Source organism: Plecotus auritus, assembly GCF_963455305.1.
Source record: "Plecotus auritus genome assembly, chromosome: 7".
In the NCBI taxonomy this organism is placed as follows: domain Eukaryota; kingdom Metazoa; phylum Chordata; class Mammalia; order Chiroptera; family Vespertilionidae; genus Plecotus; species Plecotus auritus.
Genome location: NC_137774.1, coordinates 68091988 through 68113284, shown reverse-complemented (window position 1 = coordinate 68113284; position 21297 = coordinate 68091988). Strand labels below are relative to the sequence as shown.

At 42.7% G+C, this 21297-nt stretch overlaps 1 protein-coding gene across 3 annotated transcripts in view; it reads right to left on the bottom strand.

The window, feature by feature from the left end:
• The window catches only part of XPO6 (exportin 6), a 137669-nt gene that overhangs the window by 8230 nt on the left and 108142 nt on the right, over positions 1-21297 (bottom strand). For all 3 annotated transcript variants that reach the window (XM_080679379.1, XM_080679380.1, XM_080679381.1), the window contains 6 exons: positions 16550-16694; positions 13705-13851; positions 12641-12830; positions 1595-1750; positions 430-544; positions 90-261 (listed from right to left, as the gene is read on the bottom strand). In XM_080679379.1, the coding sequence (XP_080535505.1) occupies positions 90-261; positions 430-544; positions 1595-1750; positions 12641-12830; positions 13705-13851; positions 16550-16694 (925 nt within the window). The remainder of the gene's footprint in view (positions 1-89; positions 262-429; positions 545-1594; positions 1751-12640; positions 12831-13704; positions 13852-16549; positions 16695-21297) is intronic.

Genomic DNA, 21297 nt, shown 5'->3' with positions numbered 1-21297 from the left:
TAAAATAACAAATTAACTTTAAAACAATGCATTCTCCTTACTATTTCATTCCCTCCCCAATTGGATGGGACAAGCCGAGCCGCGCATACCTCGGCAATGATGGGATACACCTGCTCCATGCTCAGGGAGATGATGCTAGGAAGGAAGGGCTTGAACACCTGGCCAGGTTCCTGTACCACCACCTGCAGGATCTTCAGGAACTTCTCAACCACACGACAGCCAGTGCTGCCTTCGTGGAGGATGCTCTCGGCTAATTGTTCTCTGCAGACAAAAGAAACCACACAGTAGCCAAGGAATGTTTCTCTGGGACCAGTATGAAACCAACACTGTGGCAAGTGAAGAAGAGGAGCAAAAAGTCCCACACTTCATAGCTGGGCCCGCCAATACTCCTTGGAATTTGAAAAGCATGGACAACAAGTGTGTGGTTACCTGGTAAACATATTGAGGAAAGTCTGTATGATCTGTTCAGTGAAAGGCACACCCATCTGTACTCTAAGGCCTCGAAACAAAGTGAGGAAAAAGCTCAGCATCTCATCAGTCACATCTAAACAAAGGACAAAGCAAATGATCAGAGGCCTGCACACAGGGATAAACGGAAGCCCCTGGCTTGACAGACTTCCTCTTACAATCTGCTCTATCATCTCTCTAAGGCTTCCTGCTGAAGAAATTTCCCCAACACCACCAGAGCCAGTGACGGAAAGTGGGAAATGATTAGGGACATGCTGAGAAAACAGCTCTGGTGCAGTGAGCCTCTGCTGATGGCTCTAGATAGGAAATGGAGCCTCCCTCGCCGCTCAGTCCCAGCCAAGTTCAGAGTTTTCACTGCAGATGGAGTGTTTTGCACACACACTGATGGAACTATTCAATCGGGTCAACACCAAAGTGCTTCAGCAGTTTCTCTCTGTGACCAATAATCCCTGCAGTGAGGGTTAAGTCAGGGTTAAATGACTAAAAGTGGACAATGAAGGTGTATTCAGATTGCATGGCCCTGGTCCATTAAATGCATTAATGTCAGAAAACATTGGTTCCATTTAATGTAGTTTCACTTCCAGATCTAAACAATGATCTTGTATAGTATGTTTCGGCTCCAACCAACTCTGCTCACAAGAGGCAATCAGTAAATTTTTGCTGACTCAGAAACCCCCAATATCTCCTGAATTTTTGCTGACTCAGAAACCCCCAATATCTCCTACCACTGTAAATGCTCTCACATACCTGCACAGAGCTAGACAGAGCCCATAGTGACAGCAGGAGAGCAGGGTGCAGCAAACCCACCTTGCCATATGTGTAAGTAAATAGCATTTGTGGAAAAAAGTTATTTCCTCTCCTGTATAATGCCCCGTGACTCTCAGCCATTTAGGCTCCACACTGGGAGAAGGCAAAGCCTTCAAAATAAAAACGAGGCAAGTAACTCAGTGCCACCTGATACAGGTGCAAAGCCCATGTGAAGGCTCCCTGGGGCCTGAGCCCCAGACCCCCACATAAACCTCACTGCCCTCTGCCTTCAGAGTCAAGGCCTGTACTGCTGACGAGGGAAGCTCTACAGAGCGAAGCAGTGACTCGGGCCCTTGTGTGGCCTGCGGCCAGCTCCTACCTGACTGATGAATAAAAGCTGGAAAGAGGGCCAGGGAGACCTGAACGGATTCCTGCAGTGACTGGTAGCAGATCTGTCGGGACTTGGTAGATTCCCCGGAGATACTCTCCACGATATCTTCTAAGACACTAAGTGTCTGGTGGATAATCACTTTGGCTGCAAATCAAGATTAAGTTGCATGTTATGACTTGTCTGATGACCAAGAGTAACACAAGGGAAGGAGAAGAAATCTGCAAGGGTATTTAGAGGACAGTGACAAAGACATAGTCACAGTGACACAGGAATAGTCTCTCCTGATTTTCTCTCTCTCTCCTGCTCCTCCCCCCTCCTTTTCTTCCTTTCCTTCTTCTTCCTCCCCCGCTTTTTACTGTCAGAATTCCAGGTGCCTGCTCAGTTTGTCCCTCTATCCTGCTTCTATCCACCAGAAACAAGTCCACAGAGAAGAAAAGATCAAATGTAGCCTCAGGTTAGGTGCCTTAGACTTAAGCCTCTAAAATGGTGAACAAACTGGTGAGAAAACCAGGGTCACAGGTAATTACCACAGGCAAGAATGGACACATGCAGATCAAACACTCTCCTTCAACTCCAAATCTAACCCTTGCCTGGTAATCCACACAGCATTTGCCATGCACATCACGAAATAAAGGAACCTCACTTTACAACGGTGCTGGGAAGCCCTGAAGGGGGACCTCTCACACATGCACCGCTAGTTGCAGCCTACATAACCAGCAGAAAGAAGGTAAGAATTATTTTGACAAAGGAGGTCATTTTTCACTTAGCAATTTCATCTTCTTTCAAGAGAAAAAAGATCCCTCCCTGCCCCAGCAATAATGCACTAACGCCCACTTGCACCAAATGAGAAACTGCTACAACCTCAAACTCTTGTTCTCCTACAATGAACTTCAGTTCAAAACAACCCTCCCCAACTTTCTCCTAAAAGCTATCTTACCCTTTTGTCTCTTCGAACTTGCCTGTAGCTTGCTACATTTTTCTTGTTCCATATTGCAATTCTCTGCTACTCCCTAATAAACACATTTTGCTGATAAAATAACTGGCTGTTTATTTTTGAGATGACATTATATGGTGTCAGAAGTGGGATCCAAAGGAGACAAACCCCTGAGGACCTAACAACCCCTGGAACTAGGGGAGGCATCCCCTTGAGCCTTTTGTGCTCTACACTTCCATGAACTGTCTTTTTCCTTTTGGTTAGGCAAATGTGTAAGATGCCCAGCTCCCTCCTTTTAGTTAAGCTCTCTGACTTTATCTGGGACATATTTAAAGGTTTCATACTACCCTGGCTGGTGTGGGTCAGGAGTGAAGAGTGTCAGCCCAGACAATGAAGGGTCTCGGGGTTGATTCCAGGTCAAAGGCACATACCACGGTTGCAGGTTCGATCCCAGTTGCATGTGGGAGGCAACCAATCAATGGGAAAAATATCATCAGATGAGAATTAACCAAAATAATAGTAATAAAGGTTTTCTCCTTTCTGTTTTTATCAAGACATTGCTCTTCCTGGTGAGTACCTCTTTCTGTTTGGAATTACAATGGCCATTACTAATTGTTTTAAATTAGTCCACCTTAAGGGGCACCCTTAAAAGAGAGAATTCCAAACCTCTCAGAGACAATGAAATGAATCCTTTGGTTGGTATGCAGAAGCTTTTAAGGGACAAGTCTTGAAAAACAGCTTTAAAAAGGATCCTTACAGCATGCAATTTTTTAATCTTTAATGTAAAATTTTGGCCATCTGAACAGGTAACCTTAACTTAGTCCATCTGCCAAAAACACAATTTGAGTCCAACTATTCTTTTGAGTTTTATGCCTGAGACATGGCTAATATTTTTAAAAATCAGTTTATATTGTGTGTGTGTGTGTGTGTGTGTGTGTGTGTGTGTGTGTAATATCTTCCTATCTCTGAATGGTATTACCAAAATTTATTTGTAATGTATTTAATGAGTTTTAAAAGAGTAAGCATTTATATAAATTAAGAATACTTTCAGAAATATAATCAAAACTAACCCAAATGAATTTCAGGGAATATATCTGACATTGATGTTAGTTCCAGGTTGCTGGTTTAATTAAAACAGGCATGTCTTTCGAATTATTTACTTTCATTTTACCTAGATTTACTGAAAAATCAAATAAGTTCCTATTACCTCTATTACAAAATTTGTCAGCAAGGAAAATAAGATAATGGTTAGCTGGTTTAATGTCCAATCCAAGCATAATTGTTAAAAACAAGTAATTTAAATAAATGCAAAGAAGGTCAAAACTAAGTAACAGATATTCATTGAATATCTAAATCACTTCCAATTAGATAAACATTAAATGCTAAAAATAAGTTTAATCACTTTTGGCATTTTAATTTTACCCAAAAAAGTTTATTATGAGGAAAAATATACTTCCAAAAATTTTGAAATATATTTATAACTTTGTTAACTTATTACTGGATGCTAATATATGAAAAACAGTCACAACTGCCTGCTTTCTACTTTTCACTGAAAAGCAAAAATTCCAAATAGTTTAAAAAGTTGGAAGAGCTAAAAATACAAATGAACCAAAGAGAAAATGTTAACACTTGAGTAATAGCATGAACTAATTCTGCACAAACGATGAGCATCAATGCTGAGAGTATGCAGACAAAGCAGCAGGCAACCCTTTGGAAGATAAGCAGTCACAGAACTCCTAGGAGAGTTTCTCCTACTACAGAAAGACTTAATGCAGCTTCCTGGTTTTCTAACTGTGGTGAGAGATTATTGGTGAGTGATGATTAACATTTACTTAAATAGAAAATATACATAGTATCTACATTTGCCAATATTGACAAATGTAAAATACATATCTTTAATTCTATCTATAATTTAGATTATAGATTTATTATCTATATATAAATAGGAGAATAATTTTATAAAATGCAAAATGGGGTGCATGCATGGAATATACTGAAAATAGTAAAGACATGTCCATTTATTAAACTTATTTGTTACTTATGGGCCATAATATACACTCTATTTCTTGCTATGAAATGATCCCACATGTTTGAAAGCCATTGCACTTATACCACAGTGAACTGAGCAAACCAAAGTGTCAGCAGTGGCTGAAAAGGCCAATACACGAACAAGCATCCTTTCTGTCCTGTCACACAGTGCTAACTCAAGGCCAGGCTATAATCGCTCTTTGATAGGCTCATACTCTGTTGCCTTGTCTTTTTAGATTTGTAGCCAGGCAGTAATCTTTATTTAGAAGAACTTCCCCATTTCTTATAATTACTTGCAAGGCCGGAAATTCTGGTGGTGGCTTCCAAGATATTTATAGGTCTGCCATAAGTTTAGTTGTTGTCCCATCTTTCAAATCTTTATTCTCCCTACTCAACATGGAGCAATACTCTTCAGCAGTAATGTCGGGATCCTACTGCCCGTCTGTTCTAATCATTCCCAGTCTCACAAAGACATGAATGAATCACATACTATAATCCCAGAAAGCATGTGGCTGATTTTAACTATATTATGTAGTTTACATTCATTTAATGTAACGCGAGGCAATTATGCTATCCTTAAGAATAAGCCTGCAATTATTCTGTAACAACTGCCTTGCATCATTTCTTTTTTAAATATCTTTTTATTGATTTTTTAGAGAGAGAGGAAGGGAGATAGAAACATCAATGAGAGAAACTTCATTGATTGGCTGCCTCCTACACGCACCCTTACTGCGGATTGAGCACAAAACCCGGGCATGTGCCCTGACAAGGAATCAAATCATGACCTCCTGGTTCATAGGTCAATGCTCAACCACTGAGCCACAACAGTGGGGATCATTTCTGTTTTTAGATAAGCTTTATAAGTGTTTAAAATTGAGGTCAATTTGAACCAAAAAATTGAAATTATCAGGAAAAAGGTTTTTTTATAAAACTAGAAAATAATAAAGGTGAAAGAAAATGACTATATATGAAAAGTAGGATGTGTATTTTCAATGAAAGAAGGTATGAGGAATGGAGATACAGTTTTTGGTAAGAGGGTGAGAAAAAGTAATTTTTGTCCTGAAGTAAAATAAATGTTCCAAAACAAGAAAGAAAAAAGATAAGACATAACCTAATTGGATATAAAAAGTTACAGAAGGTTTATGGAAAAGAAATCTTGAGAAAGGAACTGTATGTGGTGACTGGAGATTGAAATTCTAACAAGCAACTATAGTTTGCTTGTCCCCGATTGCAATTGTCTGCTATTCCCAAATAAACCCATATTGCTGGTACGATAATTGGCTATTTTGCTTTTGAGGGTGACAACATCTATTGCTGATGTGTTCAGAAATAAAATTCTTAAATAATGGGCCTGTGACAATAGGTATAATTATTATTATGCTGTATTATAGTATATGTCGTCGACAACATAAACTTCTAACAATACCCTAAGGTGTGAGCTCACTGGATGACTGCATACAGCGCACGGGGAAACAGAGCCAGTGGCCAGCAAACAGCAGGAGTTCAGAAGAAAGAGAGAGGGCCAGAGGATCCTGGATATGAACAGCAGATGATCACTAGATGGCTACACACACAAGCAGGATCCTCGTCCGTACACTGAGGACAGCCAACAGCCCCCCTCTGCAGGGTTGCTGTGACGATCAGACAAGGTTCAGAACAATCCTGGTAACATGTCTGTTATATCAGAAGGCCCAGAAGAGAAATGCTGTCATCATCCCCTAGACCAGCCTTGGGCAAACTACGGCCCGCGGGCCGGATCCAGCTGTTCTATCCGGTTCTCTTGCTCTCCCCTCCGCTCCTTTACTTTGAATTTATATTAGTTCACACAAACACTCCATCCATGCTTTTGTTCCGGCCCTCCGGTCCAGTTTAAGAACCCATTGTGGCCCTCGAGTCAGAAAGATTGCCCACCCCTGCCCTAGACACTGCTTCCTCAAGAAGCCCCCTTGGCTCAGCCTGGGCTCGGCAGCCTCGGCCTTGGCATAGCTACGGGCTAAATTGCCAGAGCCACCCTGCACCTGGCCATGCTCTCTGGATCACCCTGCCCCTGAACTCACCAGCCTCTGGGGACTGAAGAGGCTTCCAGGGAAGGGTACAGAAAGAGTCCATGCTCTGGAGGTGGATGTAATCGGGTTCGACTCCTGACTCCTATATTCTGAGTCTTGGTTTCCACATCTGAAGATGGAGATCACCTCCCTCACAGGACTGAGCATGACAGATGATAATGACCTGGTCATGGGGATGTTGGAAAGCAAACAAAAGGCACACCCATAGCACTGATCAAGGAGCCACTCACTCACAAGCACTACAGCACAGGGCCTTTTACCAAGCCAGGAAACTGCCCTCGAGACAGACATTTCCCCAAGAATACATAAGGAAAAGGAAAGCTGTTTAGGAGGAAAGGCCAAGAGTCAAGAAACCCAAATCTGATCCTCTGATGTGTAGGGAAATCGAAGTAAGAACCAAGATTTATTCCCAAAAATGTGCAAGTAAAAAACGGAAAGCATCATTAAACATATAGTAATAGAATAGATTTGTAACTTGTGGAACTTCATAGGCTAGGATATTATAAAGCAATTAAAAACAATCCTTTCTAGGAGAGAGGGCAATGTGGTAAAGAACAAGGGTCTGGAGCCATGCAGACCCATCTGACTTCTGCCCCCAACTCCTTTTCTTTGACCCTGAGAAACCTACACTTGCCATGCGGGGCGGGGCAGGAGGGCACCTTTACAGCGGACTGGCAGGCAGTTGCCTGAAGCAAGCATGTCAAACTTGCAGCGGGCAGCATGCGGCCCACAGCAAGTATTTTTGCCGCCCAGCCAATATAACAGTATGTAAGAAACATTTAATAAAAATTTCAAACTTAATTTTTACAATACGCTGTTATACATAATAATTAATAATGACTACAATGTTCTCTAATGATTGATGACTATAATTGTGTTGCATTCATTTCCCTTACGTGCCTTACACGCAGGCGCACCATTTCTCCCCACTAATACTAGCAGCAAATATTTTAGCAGCTGATTGCCATATTAGTCTTGGACTGACTTGTTTGGTGTGCGCAACAGGTAATATTTCGCTTTCGGAGAACAAGAAAAATAGGTTTATTTGTGTTATGCTTATTAATTTGTGCAGTTATTCAGTGTCTGGTAAGTTAATGTTCAAGAAAAAAATATTAAATTTTATTAAAATGTTCCATTATTTTATGTTAATGATGACTCATTTATTTCAGACCTTTGTATTTAGCATGTCTCTATGGAAATAAACCTATGTTTCTATCAAAATTGAAGCTTTTGTTTTTTTTGCAGCCCCCATACTGTGTAGTAAACTTAAACCTTGTTTTTTTGGCCCATGTTAGCCTTTGAGTTTGACATTCTTGGCCTGAAGCAATGCAATAGGAAGTACATATCACTGTAGTATTTCTGCCAAAAATTGCTGGAAGCAATGAGAACAAGATTATAGCATATTCCACCAAAACAATAGGCCTGGACTCTTCAAACATGACAACGTCATGAAGAAGAAAAAACAGGAATGCTTTTCTATATTAAAAGAGACTAAAGCGGTGTGGCAACCAAATACAACACATGATCCTTGATTGGATCTTGGATTTTTAAAAAGCAACACAGGACAGTTTGGTAAAGACTAGGGAAAATGTGGACACGTCTATAATATAGATGACATTATTATAACCATGTTACACAGCTTGGTTGTGTGAATGGTGTTTTGGTTATATATGAGAATATCTTGTTCTCAAAAATAAAGTTTAAATATTCAGGAATAAAGTGCCAATGTCTGCAACTTACTGTAAACGCCTCAGTTAAAAAGAAAAAGTATGTTTGAGTGGAGAAGAACACAAATGTGGCAATATATTAACAATTGGTGAATCCTGGTGAAAGATACACAATTGTTCATTTTCTTATTTTTTCAACTGTCCTGTAGGTTAGAAAAATTTTCAAAGTATAAAGTTGAGCTAGAAAAACCTTTCCAGGCCTTCATTTTATCACTTGGAGAATGAGGATAATAAGCTATATACCCACGGACTATAGGGAAGACTAAATGAAATAATGTATATGAAGTTCTCAGCCCATGCGTGGCACACAGTACACACTCGACAAATGCTATGTTTTTAATTATGTTCATTGTAGAAATCATTATACCTATTCAGCAAAATTTCCAGCACATGGTGGCATCACACTTTCCACCTGCTATGTGAACGATGGCCACATAACCATACATCCTGGCCAACAAAATGAGTGGGAATAGGAGAAACCAAGATGGCGGCATAGGTGAACACCTAAACTGCTGCCTTGCACAACAATTTCAAAACCACAGCTAAAAGACAGAACGGACACCATCCAGAATCACAGGAAAGAAGGCTGAGTAGAAATTCTACAACTAGAAGGAAAGAGAGGGGCACATGGAGACTCAGAGGAGCTACAAAAGGCTGAGGTACGAAGACACGTGCATGGAGAGGACGGGCGGCTGAGTGCCTGGCTAGCTTTCTCTAGTGGGAGAGAGACGGAAGCTCTCGACTGCACTGAACCCCAGTTCCGACTGCACTGAACCCCAGTTCCAGGCGAGACCCTGGGGTCCCAGACTCATGGCGGGGCGGGGGGGACAGTTTGGACTGTCGGGAAAAGAGAGAAGTGCATGGAAACTCAGGGGAGCCGCAAAAGGCAGAGGTCTGGAGGAGCACGAAAAGTGCGCACAGAGCGGACTGACTGCTGAGTGTGCCACTGGCTTTCTCTAGCGGGAGGAAGGCGGAAGCTCCCAACTGTGCTGAACTCCAGTTCCGACTGCAATGAACCCCAGTTTTGGGCGAGACCCTGGGGACCCAGATTCATACGGGGGAAGTCTGGACTGTCGGGAAAAGAGAGGAGCGCACGGAAACTCAGGAGAGCCACGAAAGGCAGCGGTCTGGAGGCGCGCGCGCAGGTGCGTGCAGAGAGACCTGACTGCTAAGTGTGCCGCTGGCTTTCTCTAGCGGGGGGAAGACGGAAGCTCCCGAATGCGCTGAACTCCAGTTCCGGGCGAGACTCTGGGAATCCAGATTCATTCGGGGAGAAACTGGACTGACTGGCAGCGGGCAGAACTCGAGGGCGGCTTTCTCTCAGAGGTGCTTGCAGCGATTACCGAGGGACACTGAGACCCAGGGGCCTCATAGGGCAGGGCTGACGGGAAGCCAAGGCTGTCTGCTCAGCCCTGAGACTCCGGCCTATCCAAGCTGAGCACAGAGGCTTTTGCAATTTTGCAAATCTTGTCTCATAAGGCTGTCTCCAGCACAGAAGTTCTCCCAGCATAGACACAGCTGATCCTCACAGCCAACTGGCCTGAAGGTCAATCCCTCCCAGTGATACCAACAACAATCAAGGCTTAACTACAACAAGACTGTGCAAACAGTCCACAAAGGGGTGCACCAAGAGTGTCCACCTCAGGTAACTGGGGAGGCTGAGCCACTGGGCCATATAGGAAACCTAGTACACAAAGCTAGTCTACCAACTCAGGGAAGCAGCAAAAATGCGGAGACAAAGAAACAGATCACAAACGGAAGAATGGAGGAAAGCAAACAACTGGATGTAGAGTTCAAAATCACGGTTATAAGGTTTTTCAAGAATTTCCTAGAAAAGGCCGATAAATTTAGCGAGACCCTCAAGTATATGAAAAAGGACCAACTAGAAATTAAACATACACTGACTGAAATAAAAAATATTATACAGAGACCTAACAGCAGACTAGAGGAATGCAAGAATCAAGTCAAAGATTTGAAATACAAAGAAGCAAAAAACACTCAACCAGAAAAGCAAAAAGAAAAAAGAATCCAAAAATTTGAAGATAGTGTAGGGAGCCTCTGGGACAACTTCAAGCATACCAACATCAGAATTATGGGGGTGCCAGAAAAAGAGAGAGAGCAAGATACTGAAAACCTATTTGAAGAAATAATGACCGAAAACTTCCCCCACCTGGTGAAAGAAATAGACTTACAAGTCCAGGAAGTGCACAAAACCCCAAACAAAAGGAATCCAAAAGAGGACCACACCAAGACACATCATAATTAAAATGCCAAGAGCAAAAGACAAAGAGAGAATATTAAAAGAAGCAAGAGAAAAACAGTTAGTTACCTACAAGGGAGCACCCATACGATTGTCAGCTGATTTTTCAATAGAAACTATGCAGGCCAGACAGGAGTGGCAAGAAATATTCAAAGTGATGAATAGCAAGAACCTACAACCAAGATTACTCTACCCAGCAAAGCTATCATTCAGAATTGAAGGTCAGATAAAGAGCTTCACAGATAAGAAAAAGCTAAAGGAGTTCATCAACTCCTTTATAATAACTCCTCAATATAATCAGTATTATATGAAATGCTAAAAGGTACTCTTTAAGAAGAGAAAGAAGAAGAAAAAGGTAAAGATAAAAATTACAAACTACAAATACATATCTATCAACAAGTGAATCTAAAAATCAAGTGAATAAAAATCTGATGAACAGGAAAAAAAAAAAAAAAAAAGAGTGGAAATAAGTGTCACTTCTAAGCAAGAGCCCTTCCCAGGGTAACCACAAACTGAAATGGACCCTTCATAAGCCTGGGTTCTTGAGTGACTGGAATGAGCAGAACCTTCCCAAACCCTGACCCACGCTGGACATGTGGAATTAACAAGAAATAAGTGTTTTCCTGCAGTAAGCCACTAAGCTTTGGGGATTATTTCTCACACATAGCATAACCTAGCCTATGCCGACTGATGTAGGATGTAATATAAAGTAAGAAAGAAAGACCATTAAACTTTATAAAGCACGGTTCTATAGTAACTGTATGTAACCCCTGAGCAAGTTATTTAACCTTCCCATATCTTAAGTTTCCTCAGGGATAAAATCAGGATAATTCACAGTACCTAACTCATAAGGCTGACATGAGAATTAAATAGACGTAAAACACTCAGGGTCAGACAAATACCAGACACTGACAGCTGATGCTGGCACAGCCAGAGATTTGCTGATGAAAGATCACTAAGGCAGGCAAGCCCTTATGCAGTGTACCCTCAGTAATCAGCCATTCATTCAACAAGCTATTTAAAATGGTTACTTTGTAAAGTACTAAAACTGGTGAGATTTAAGAGTTTTTCTTTTCTACTTTACACTCTTATAATATTTCTTTTTATTTTCTTTATGGATTAAGGTATTACATATGTGTCCTTATCCCCCCATTGTCCACCAACCCCCCACTAATATTTTTGAACAAAGAACATATGTTAGTGTTCCTAATTATAAAAGTAATGTTTTTTAAACGTTGAGTGTTTATTATCATTTCTAAAATTTCACATAGCATTTTTGTTAACATTCTATAAATAATGTTGGCCAATAATGTCCCACTGTTTTCTTACTGTGAAAACAGACTGCATTTTTAAGTAATTATTTCAGAAAGACTTTTCAGAGAAATCTGATACCTTCTACTGAAACTATTGAGTTCTCTTGATTCATATTTTTCTTCCTCTTTAATATAAACAATCAACTAAAAGTGCCATTTGTGAAGATACCAAGCTCTTTCAAAGCCTCTGAAATATTTATTTGGAGAAAGCTTAAAGACAGTTTCAAGTAATTCTTAAACTCTTTACCCCCAGTGGGTATAGGTGAATTGCCCTGCTTGCTTATGCAACTATCTGAAATGGATCAATATACTGCAGAATTTTTTTTTAGCCACAGCCCTTCAATAAACATTTTCCTTATTTTTTACATTTTAAACAAGAGAAGGGGCCCAGCTGGTGTGGCTCAGTGGTTGAATTTGACCTATGAACCAGGAGGTTATGGTTCAATTCCCCATCAGGGTACATTGTGGGTGGCCAGCTCGATCCCCAGCAGGGGGCATGTAGGAGGTAGCCAATCAATGATTCTCGCTCATCATTGATGTTTCTTTCTCTCTCTTCCTCTCCCTTCCTCTCTGAAATCCATAACTTTTTTTCTTTTTCTTTTTTAAGAGAGAGAAAGGGTATCCTGCATTCAGGAAACAGGTCTAGTTAAAGTGTTCACTGAATTCACCGATCTCCCTGGGATGCCCCTGCCCAGGGGCCACTTACTGTCATCCAGGGGCATCTTCCTCTGAGAGGCAGCAGCACTGGGTTTCAGGTTGCGATAGTCCCGGGAGAGTGCGAAGATGAGGTTGGCATGGTTGATGGAGCGCATGGGCCACTGCTGCTCACTCTCTGAGAGGTTTGGGCACGGAAGCAGCAGGATGTTGGAGAGAGCTCGGCACACCAACACCTGAGCCTGGAAGAGACCCCAAAGGCATCCAGGATGAGAAGTTCAAGAACAACAGTCTTTAGCACCCACTACACACACACTGAGCTCAGGCTCCAGGCTCCTTTCTTATAACCTGAACCTGGGGCTTTGGTCCGACTCTGAGGGAAGGCAGGGAGGAAAAGAAAGTGAAGCAGTAATACCAACTGTGGGTCTAGCACAGCTGAGGGCCAGCCAGTCTCAATAATTATTGCCGGTCCTGGAAACATCAAGGAGGGGGACGTCCCAGACCCTGGATCTCACCAGTCTCTCTGCTGCTGGCCTCTGAGGCCCTCGGAAGTGCTACTCGGAGCAGGCTATTAAGAGGGTGCTGGTCCGAAGCAATTCGTTCACATCCAGGTGCTCTTACCTAACTGCTTTGACTCCCCTCTGACTCCAGCCCTGTTTTGTTTGTTTCTACATGTCTAACCTGAGCTTCCTAGGACTTTAAGAGAATATATTTACCTGAGGCATCTCAACCCTCAGAAAACAAGCATGTAACAACAATAAACAAACTGTTTAAACCAAAAGAATGCAAAGGCTCTCACACCACCAGCCAGATCACTAGCTCTAAAAGCCTCATAAGCCTCATCTCAATAAATAAGTTTTTTTTAAAAAAAAAAGCAGCACCAGCTCTGTTCCTAGGAGGAACTTTTTATGTCTGAATCCACACACTGTCTGCCATGATGGGAAGGACATGGCAAGAAAGCACAGAGGCTGCGTCAGAGCCGCATGTGTAAGAAAGCTGTCAGTGGCCTGGCCTGTAAGCTCTGGGTGCAGAAAGAATGGCCAGACTCTTCTTCCCCAGCCTTCCTGAGGCTGAGCCGCACCATTTCAGTGACTCCAGGGTAACCCAGGGCCTCACCTTGTCAACAAGTCGCTGAGCAGAGGCATCAGTGATTCTGTTGAACACTTTCTGCACTGAGGGGATGCTGATCAGAAAGATGGGCCTCACAGTGGTGGCCAGTGAAACCAGCAGGTGGCACGCAGATAGCAGCAGCTTGTCTTGGACCTGAAGAGGGAAGAGGGCATGGCAGCTCACTGTATCCCCTGAGATTGAATTCGAAGAACCTTGAAGAGGCAGCCACAAGCTAAATATAGTTCTTGGCTACCAAACTGTACCACACAGGCTCTATCTCAAAGTTTTCCTATGCTGATGCCCATCAAAAAGGCATCTTCTTGCCCTGGCTGGTTTGGCTCAGTGTATAGAGCATTGGCCTACAGACTAAAGGGTCCAGGTTCGATTCTGGTCAAGGGCATATGCCCAGGTTGCGGGCTCGATCCCCAGTAGGGGGTATGCAAGAGACAGCTGATCAATGATTCTCTTTCATCATTGATGTTTCTATCTCTTTCCCTCTTCCTTCCTCTCTGAAAATCAATAAAAATATATTTTTTTAAAAAAGAAATTCCAATAACATTCTTTACAACAAAAAAAAAGGGCATCTTCTTTACCATGTCCACAGCTCCTCCTTCCAGTTAGGATCACCATCTCAAGTTCCTCCTATTCATAGTCACCGGCATCTTTGAACTCAGGGAACCATTTCTTCACTATCAGCTCTTAAATCTTAAGGCAAACTCCTTGGCATTTCATTCAAACACCTCAGACTATCCAATTCACTCCTCTTGCTCCAACCAAGCCAAGATCTATCTCTGCCCCCACCTTTGCACTTCATCATCTATCATGCCAGGCTCTCCTACTTCCTTTACCTCAACATGCTAATCAAAAACTTGATTCAAGTACCATAATGGTACTTTTCAAATTAACAAAAGGGAAAACTTTTTGTAGACAAGACCTAATGCTGATAAGACTAGGGTGAAAACAGCACAAAAAAGAGTCAAGGGCACATAGAATGTTTAGGAAAGAAATCCTATATAATAAAAGGGTAATATGCAAATTGACCCTAACAGCAGAACGACCAGTCGCTATGACCCGCACTGACCACCAGGGGGCAGACACTCAGCTGGCTCATGGCTGGCCAGTGCAGCAGTGGTGGCAGGAACTTCTCCTGCCTCCACAGCAGTGCTAAGGATGTGTGACTAACGGCTTAGGCCGGCTTAGGCCCAGGCCTAACCCATTAGTCCGACATCCCGAGAGCACCGGACTGCCAGAGGGATGTCTGACTGCCAGCTTAGGCCCGATCCCCTGGGGAGCGGGCCTAAGCTGGCAGGTGGACATCCCCCGAGGGCTCCCGGACTGCGAGAGGGCACAGTCTGGGCTGAGGGACCCCCCTGAGTGCATGAATTTTCGTGCACCGGACCTCTAGTATTACTATAATTTCCTAGAAGCACAAAACCTTTAACACTATAATTCCACTTATTCTAAGGAAATTACTTAAAAAAAAAGTTACAGTCATAAATACACACTTTTCAGAAGTATCTGTAATGGCTTTTTTCAAATGGCAGCTATCAGCCCGAGCTGGTTTGGCTCAGTGGATAGAGTGTCAGCCTGTGGACAGAAGGGTCCCGGGTTCGATTCCGGTCAAGGGCACATGCCAGGGTTACAGGCTCAATCCCCAATAGAGGGCATGCAGGAGGCAGCCAATCAATGATTCTCTTTCATCATTGATGTTTCTATCTCTCCCCTCTCCCTTCCTCTCTGAAATCAATAAAAATATAAATTAAAATTAAAAAATAACTAAAAAGAAAAAAGGCAGCTATCAAAAGTCCAGCAATGGCTAAATTATGTAACATACCCTGTGTGGGATATTATTTACAAATTACAATTATAAACACAATAGAAATTTATGGAAAATAATACATTATCCTATTAATAGTGGTACAGAATGCTATGTATGACTAAAACCATTAAAAAAAAAAAAAAAAGGCATGTATACACTCAAATAATACAACCTGGTCTTGCTGGAGGACAACTTAATAGAACCTATCAAGGTTATGGATATAACCTTCAACCCAGTAATTCCACTTGCAACAATCCATCCTACAAGGATATAATTTCCATCAATAAGGAAATTATAATATATACCCACTACAAAACACAGGCAGTTTGAAAAGCTGAAGCTGCTTATACATGTAAAAGTCTCCGAAGCATACTGTTAAGCAAAAGCAGCTGTTATCTACAGCTAAATACAGACTTTCACTTGTGTATGTAAAAAGAAACATGTCTGAAGGATACACAACTGTGGACAGTGCTTACTGAGGAAAGGGAAATATTTTGGAGGAAGAGATTAAAGAGTACCATCACGTTTCAGTCTATAAATCTGAACCATATTTTACTTTTTCACAATAAGCATGTGTTCATGTGGGACTTAGAGAACTAAAAATATAAAGTTATATTTGCATTAAGTGGTTTACAACTAAAAAGGAACATGAAATGGCATGTAGTTATATTTCATTGGTAAGAATGACGAGTCTAGCCGAAACCGGTTTGGCTCAGTGGATAGAGCGTCGGCCTGCGGACTGAGGGGTCCCGGGTTCGATTCTGGTCAAGGGCATGTATCTTGGTTGCGGGCACGTCCCCAGTAGGAGGTGTGCAGGAGACAGCTGATCGATGTTTCTCTCTCATCGATGTTTCTAGCTCTCTATCCCTCTCCCTTCCTCTCTGTAAAAAAATCAATAAAAAATATATTTAAAAAAAAAAAAAAAAGAATGACGAGTCTACTACTATGTAGTATTTTGAAGGGGTAATAAATGGGTACATGGACAAGACAGACTCAGGTAGGTAACAGGTGTAGCCTTTGCTGTTTCCAGACCTTGGTGCTGATTAGAGGTGTGACTGCATCCATGGTAGTGGAGATGAGTGTGACAAACTGCTGGGTGTTCTGCCGATGAGCTTCACTGCAATACTGTGCTAACCAGTGAGAGTACGCCTGCAGGGCGGCCAGGGACTGGGCATGCCTGCAAAAAGGAGAGAAGATGAGATTTTAAAGGTTAGAGTCAAGTATATTAGCATTAAGTATTTTCATAGAAAGTAAAAATTCCATCCACTGCATTTACTGTTCCAGGATCTGTCTAATGGCATGGAAATCATTTACTTGCTGATATCAAACCTAAAAATTAAAACTCATCATCTAAATATTGCCATCAATGCCCAGAACACAAAAGGCAGTTAGTGAATGTCTATCAGATCTTATTTAATCTTTCTGTGACACACGTGAGCATCCCTGAGAGAATCCTATATAATAAAAGGCTAATATGCAAATAGACCAAACAGCAGAACAACTGAACAACCGGTCACTATGACATGCGTTGACCACCAAGGGGTGCATGCAGAACATGGTGGACATCAGCAGCTGGCAGCAGAGTGTAGAACATGGCGGGCGTCGGCCGCAGCAGGATAGTGGAGCAGGTGAGCAGGGGCACCAGACCAAGGCAGGGCACTGGTTGCTGTCATCGGGGTGAGCCTCTGGTGGGTACTGAAAATTCTTTGCTCCACTGTGCCACAGTCCTGCCCAGTGCTTGCACCCGTTGCCGGCGCCGTCAGTGGGTGCGAGCAGCGGCTGCCAGCCCCGATCGCACCTGAGGGCTTCTCCACCTCCCACTACTCCTGAGGGGCAATCGGGACAACAGCAGCCACTTGCACCCACTGATGGCACTGGCCCCGCTTGCACCCGCTGCTGGCACCGGCCTCAATCGCTCCGTGCAGTCAGCAGGTACGAGCGGAGCCCGCGCAGTCAGTGCGTGGAAGTGGGAGCAGAAATGGGGCTGCTGGCAGACAGGGAACCAGGGACTGCGGGGGGAAGGGCCAGGTGGGGGCACGGAGGATGGGCTAAGACCCGCCCCTGTGCCCACCACAGCCTCACAGCCCACAGTTTCTTTCCAGGTGCACAAATTTGTGCACTGGGCCCCTAGTGATAAATAAAAAAACAGAACCAAAGAACTTGAGTGATAATATGTTGACTCTGGGAACTAGTAAAAATGTAACATTCATAGCTACAGACCAGGGTGCAGACAACTACCATGTATTAGGCTTTGTAAGGAAGCTTGCCCTAAGATTCACCACCAGACCCTATGTTCTCTCTGGCTAGGGACAACTCTAATTCTGATTTTTCTAATTCTATCTTTCTTTTCCTGTTCATTAGCTGGCATTCTTCTGTAAAAAAGAGCTTTCCCTCCCCATCTTTTTTAAAATATATTTTTACTGATTTCAGAGAGGAAGGAAGAAGGAAAGAGATATAGAAACATCCATGATGAGAGAGAATCATTGACCGGCTGCCTCCTGCAAGTCCCTCACTGGGGATCGAGCCACAACCCGGGCATGTGGGCCAGAATCGAACCTGGGACCTTTCAGTTCAAGGGCTGATGCTCTATCCACTGAGCCAAACCGGCTAGGGCCCCATCTTTTTTTAAATCACTGTAGATGCATGGATTCTTATATTCAAGGTTATGATCTATTATCATCTTATTCTTTCTTGATGATCAAATTATCAAGTCCAGCTGGGGAAAATCCTTTCAAGCTAGTCCCTGTTTCCCTTTCCTTGTTCCTGACATTCACAGAGCACTTCCCTCCTTACTGAGTCAGTAAGATTTTCCAGGATCACCCTGCCCCACACACAGAACATTTCTCCAAGGAGCTCTGGTTCCTTTTAGTGGAGAATGTGCCTTAGAAACGAAGAGCCTGGATACTAGGGGTATTGCTACTGGGGGTTCACTGCTACTAGGATCTTTCAATGGACAGCACTAGGACAAAGGCGTTTTAAAATCAAACTTAGCATCAACAATTACAGGGCAAATTGACCTCAATGACCTTCAGACAAGATACAAGAGGAAGGACACACCACCACCTATGTAGTATTCTTGCTAAAAACGTCTGACTTCAATCTAATACTACGGTGGAAAAACAACTGGACAAATCCAGATTTTTAAGATTTGCTTTAAAAAACAAATTTTAAGGGCTGAATCTCCAAAAGGTCTCTCCCTCTCTCCCTGCCTCTTTCCATTCCTCTTCCCTGCAACATGCACAATTGGGAGAAGTGTTCTAGATTATAAAAGACAAATTTAAATTGTGATTCATAATTAGTTAGGTCTTAAATAAAAAGAAAAAAAAGGAAAGGACATTCCTGGGACAACTGGGGAAATTTGAATATGGAATATATACAAATATATATGTATATGTGTACATAGTCTCTCTTTCAAAAATACTACATGATATTGCTGTATCCATGACAGTTTTTGACTGTTGATAATCCTATATAATAAAAGGATAATATGCAAATTGACCCTAACGGTGGAATGACCAGAACGACTGCTCAACCAGTCACTATGAAGCGCACTGACCACCTCTTGATCCCCTTCCCCGGCTGGCAGGCTCCCATCGCCCAATGGCGAACGAGGAACTGGGGGTGGGTGGCAGGGGACACAGGAGGTGCCAGGCCAAGGCCCCCGCCCTGCTGGTCGCCCCACACACAGAGGGCGACCCGCGGTGGGGGTGGGGCCGGTGAGCGGGCGGGAACAGCCAACCTCTCAGTCCCTCCCCGCACCGGCAGGCTCCAATAGCCTGGGGAACAGGGGGTGGGTGGCAGTGGGGAACGGGGCTGGCTGGCTGGCAGCCAGGAAGATGGCCCTGATCGCAGGCCAGGCCTAGGGACAATACCCGTGCACCAACTTCATGCGCTGGGCCTCTAGCAGTATTATGGTTATGTAAAAGAATGTCCTTGTTACTAGGAGATACATGCTAAAGGACTTCTTGGTGAAGTGACATATTGTCTGCAATTTATTTTCAAATAGATCACACAAAAAATGTATGTGTGCACATCTGTACACAGAGAGAAAGCACAAGTAACAAGGGCAAATGTGGCAAAACATTTATAATTGATGAGACTAGCTTAAGAGTATAAGAGCTCATTTTATTTTCCTCCTGCAGGTACTAAGTACCTTAAAGTAAGAAAATACAGGTATTGAGGCCTGGCCAGTGTGGCTCAGTAGTTGCGAGTCGACCAAGGAATCAGGAGGTCATGGTTCAATTCCTGGTCAGGGCACATGCCTGGGTTGTGGGCTCGATCCCCAATAGGTGCAGGAGGCAGCCAATCGATGATTCTCTCTTGTTATTGATTTACCTATCTCTCTCTCCTTCTCCCTTCCTCTCTGAAATCAATAAAAACATATAACAAAACAAAAAAGAGAAAATAGAGGTATTGAGAATTAAAAATTCATAGTGACCAGGCAGTTATTTTGTATTTAGAATCCATTGGTCCCTTTATTTAAGTTCTGAATACCAAAAGTAAGGAGGATGGACATCAGAGTCTGCCTTTTGAGTCTGAGAATTTCAGTCAATCTATCGGATTTGTAGAACTCTTAGAGGCTGAAGGAAGGGACTTACAACTTCCTGAAATTGTCTACAAGGTAGTGTTTATGAAATTAGCATCTTTCTCAGGAGAAACTTCACAGCTTTCTTTAAATTCTCAAAAAGGAAAGCAATATTTTAAAAAATGTAAACCACCATAGTAAAAAAGATTCTCTTTCTATCATTTACCTAATTTGCAGCTCAAGAATGTGCTAGAACAGGGGTCAGCAAACTTTTTCTGTAAAATCCAGTATAAATATTTTAGACTTTGTAGGCCTTATACCCTGTTCACAACTATTCAATTCTGCCACTGAAGTGAAAAAGCAGCCACAGACAATATGTAAATAAATGGGCATGGCTGTGTGCCAATAAAACTTTACTTACAAAAGCTGGTAGTAGGCCGGATTTGGCACCAGTCATCACTTGCCAGTCCCTGCTCCAGTCTAGAACAAGCCTTAGGGCAGTGTGATCTCTGGGATATGGCCCATCTCTTGTCACCATTCCTCTATCCCAGTGATTTTCAACCAATATGCCGAAAGGATTTCTAAAACATGCAACACCTGACTATTTTAGTCAGGGGCACTGACCTCTTTTCCCTTAGATTGTCAAATAAAAAAAAAAAAATGACAACAGCCATCTGGGGTGAATCAAAATTATACTTGTTTTTTTTGTCAGATTGGCAAAATTTTAGTAATTTTAGTAATGTTTATATGTGCCATGAGATGAAAAAGGTTGAAAATCGTTGCTCTATCACTTCTATGTGTCACTTTCCTAATGGCTTCCCACCATCTATAAAGTTTCTCATAGTGTGGTCCATGGATGTCCTATTTCAAAATCACCAGAAGTTCTTGTGTAACATGCAGATACCCGAGCCTATGCCGTCTTCTGTCATCAGTCTCTGAAGGAATGTGTTCCCCAAGGAACTCTTCTGTACGCTGGTTTCAGCTACTGTTCCACAGGAGATTAATGGCACTCAAGGTGTTTCCACTTTAGTCCCAACATAGCTATCAGCCTCATCTCCCACCACACAAGCTGCTCACCACCTCCAGACTGTGTGACTCCACAACACTGCGTTGGCTTGTGCTGTTCTTTCCTCCTGAAATGCCTACTCCTAGCCTCTACTCCCAGCTCTCGTCTGCCTGATGAAGTCCTCTCACTCCAACCACCTCTGCCCCCGTGTATACAATCAAACAACCTTTCTCACTTCTAGGTTTGGAA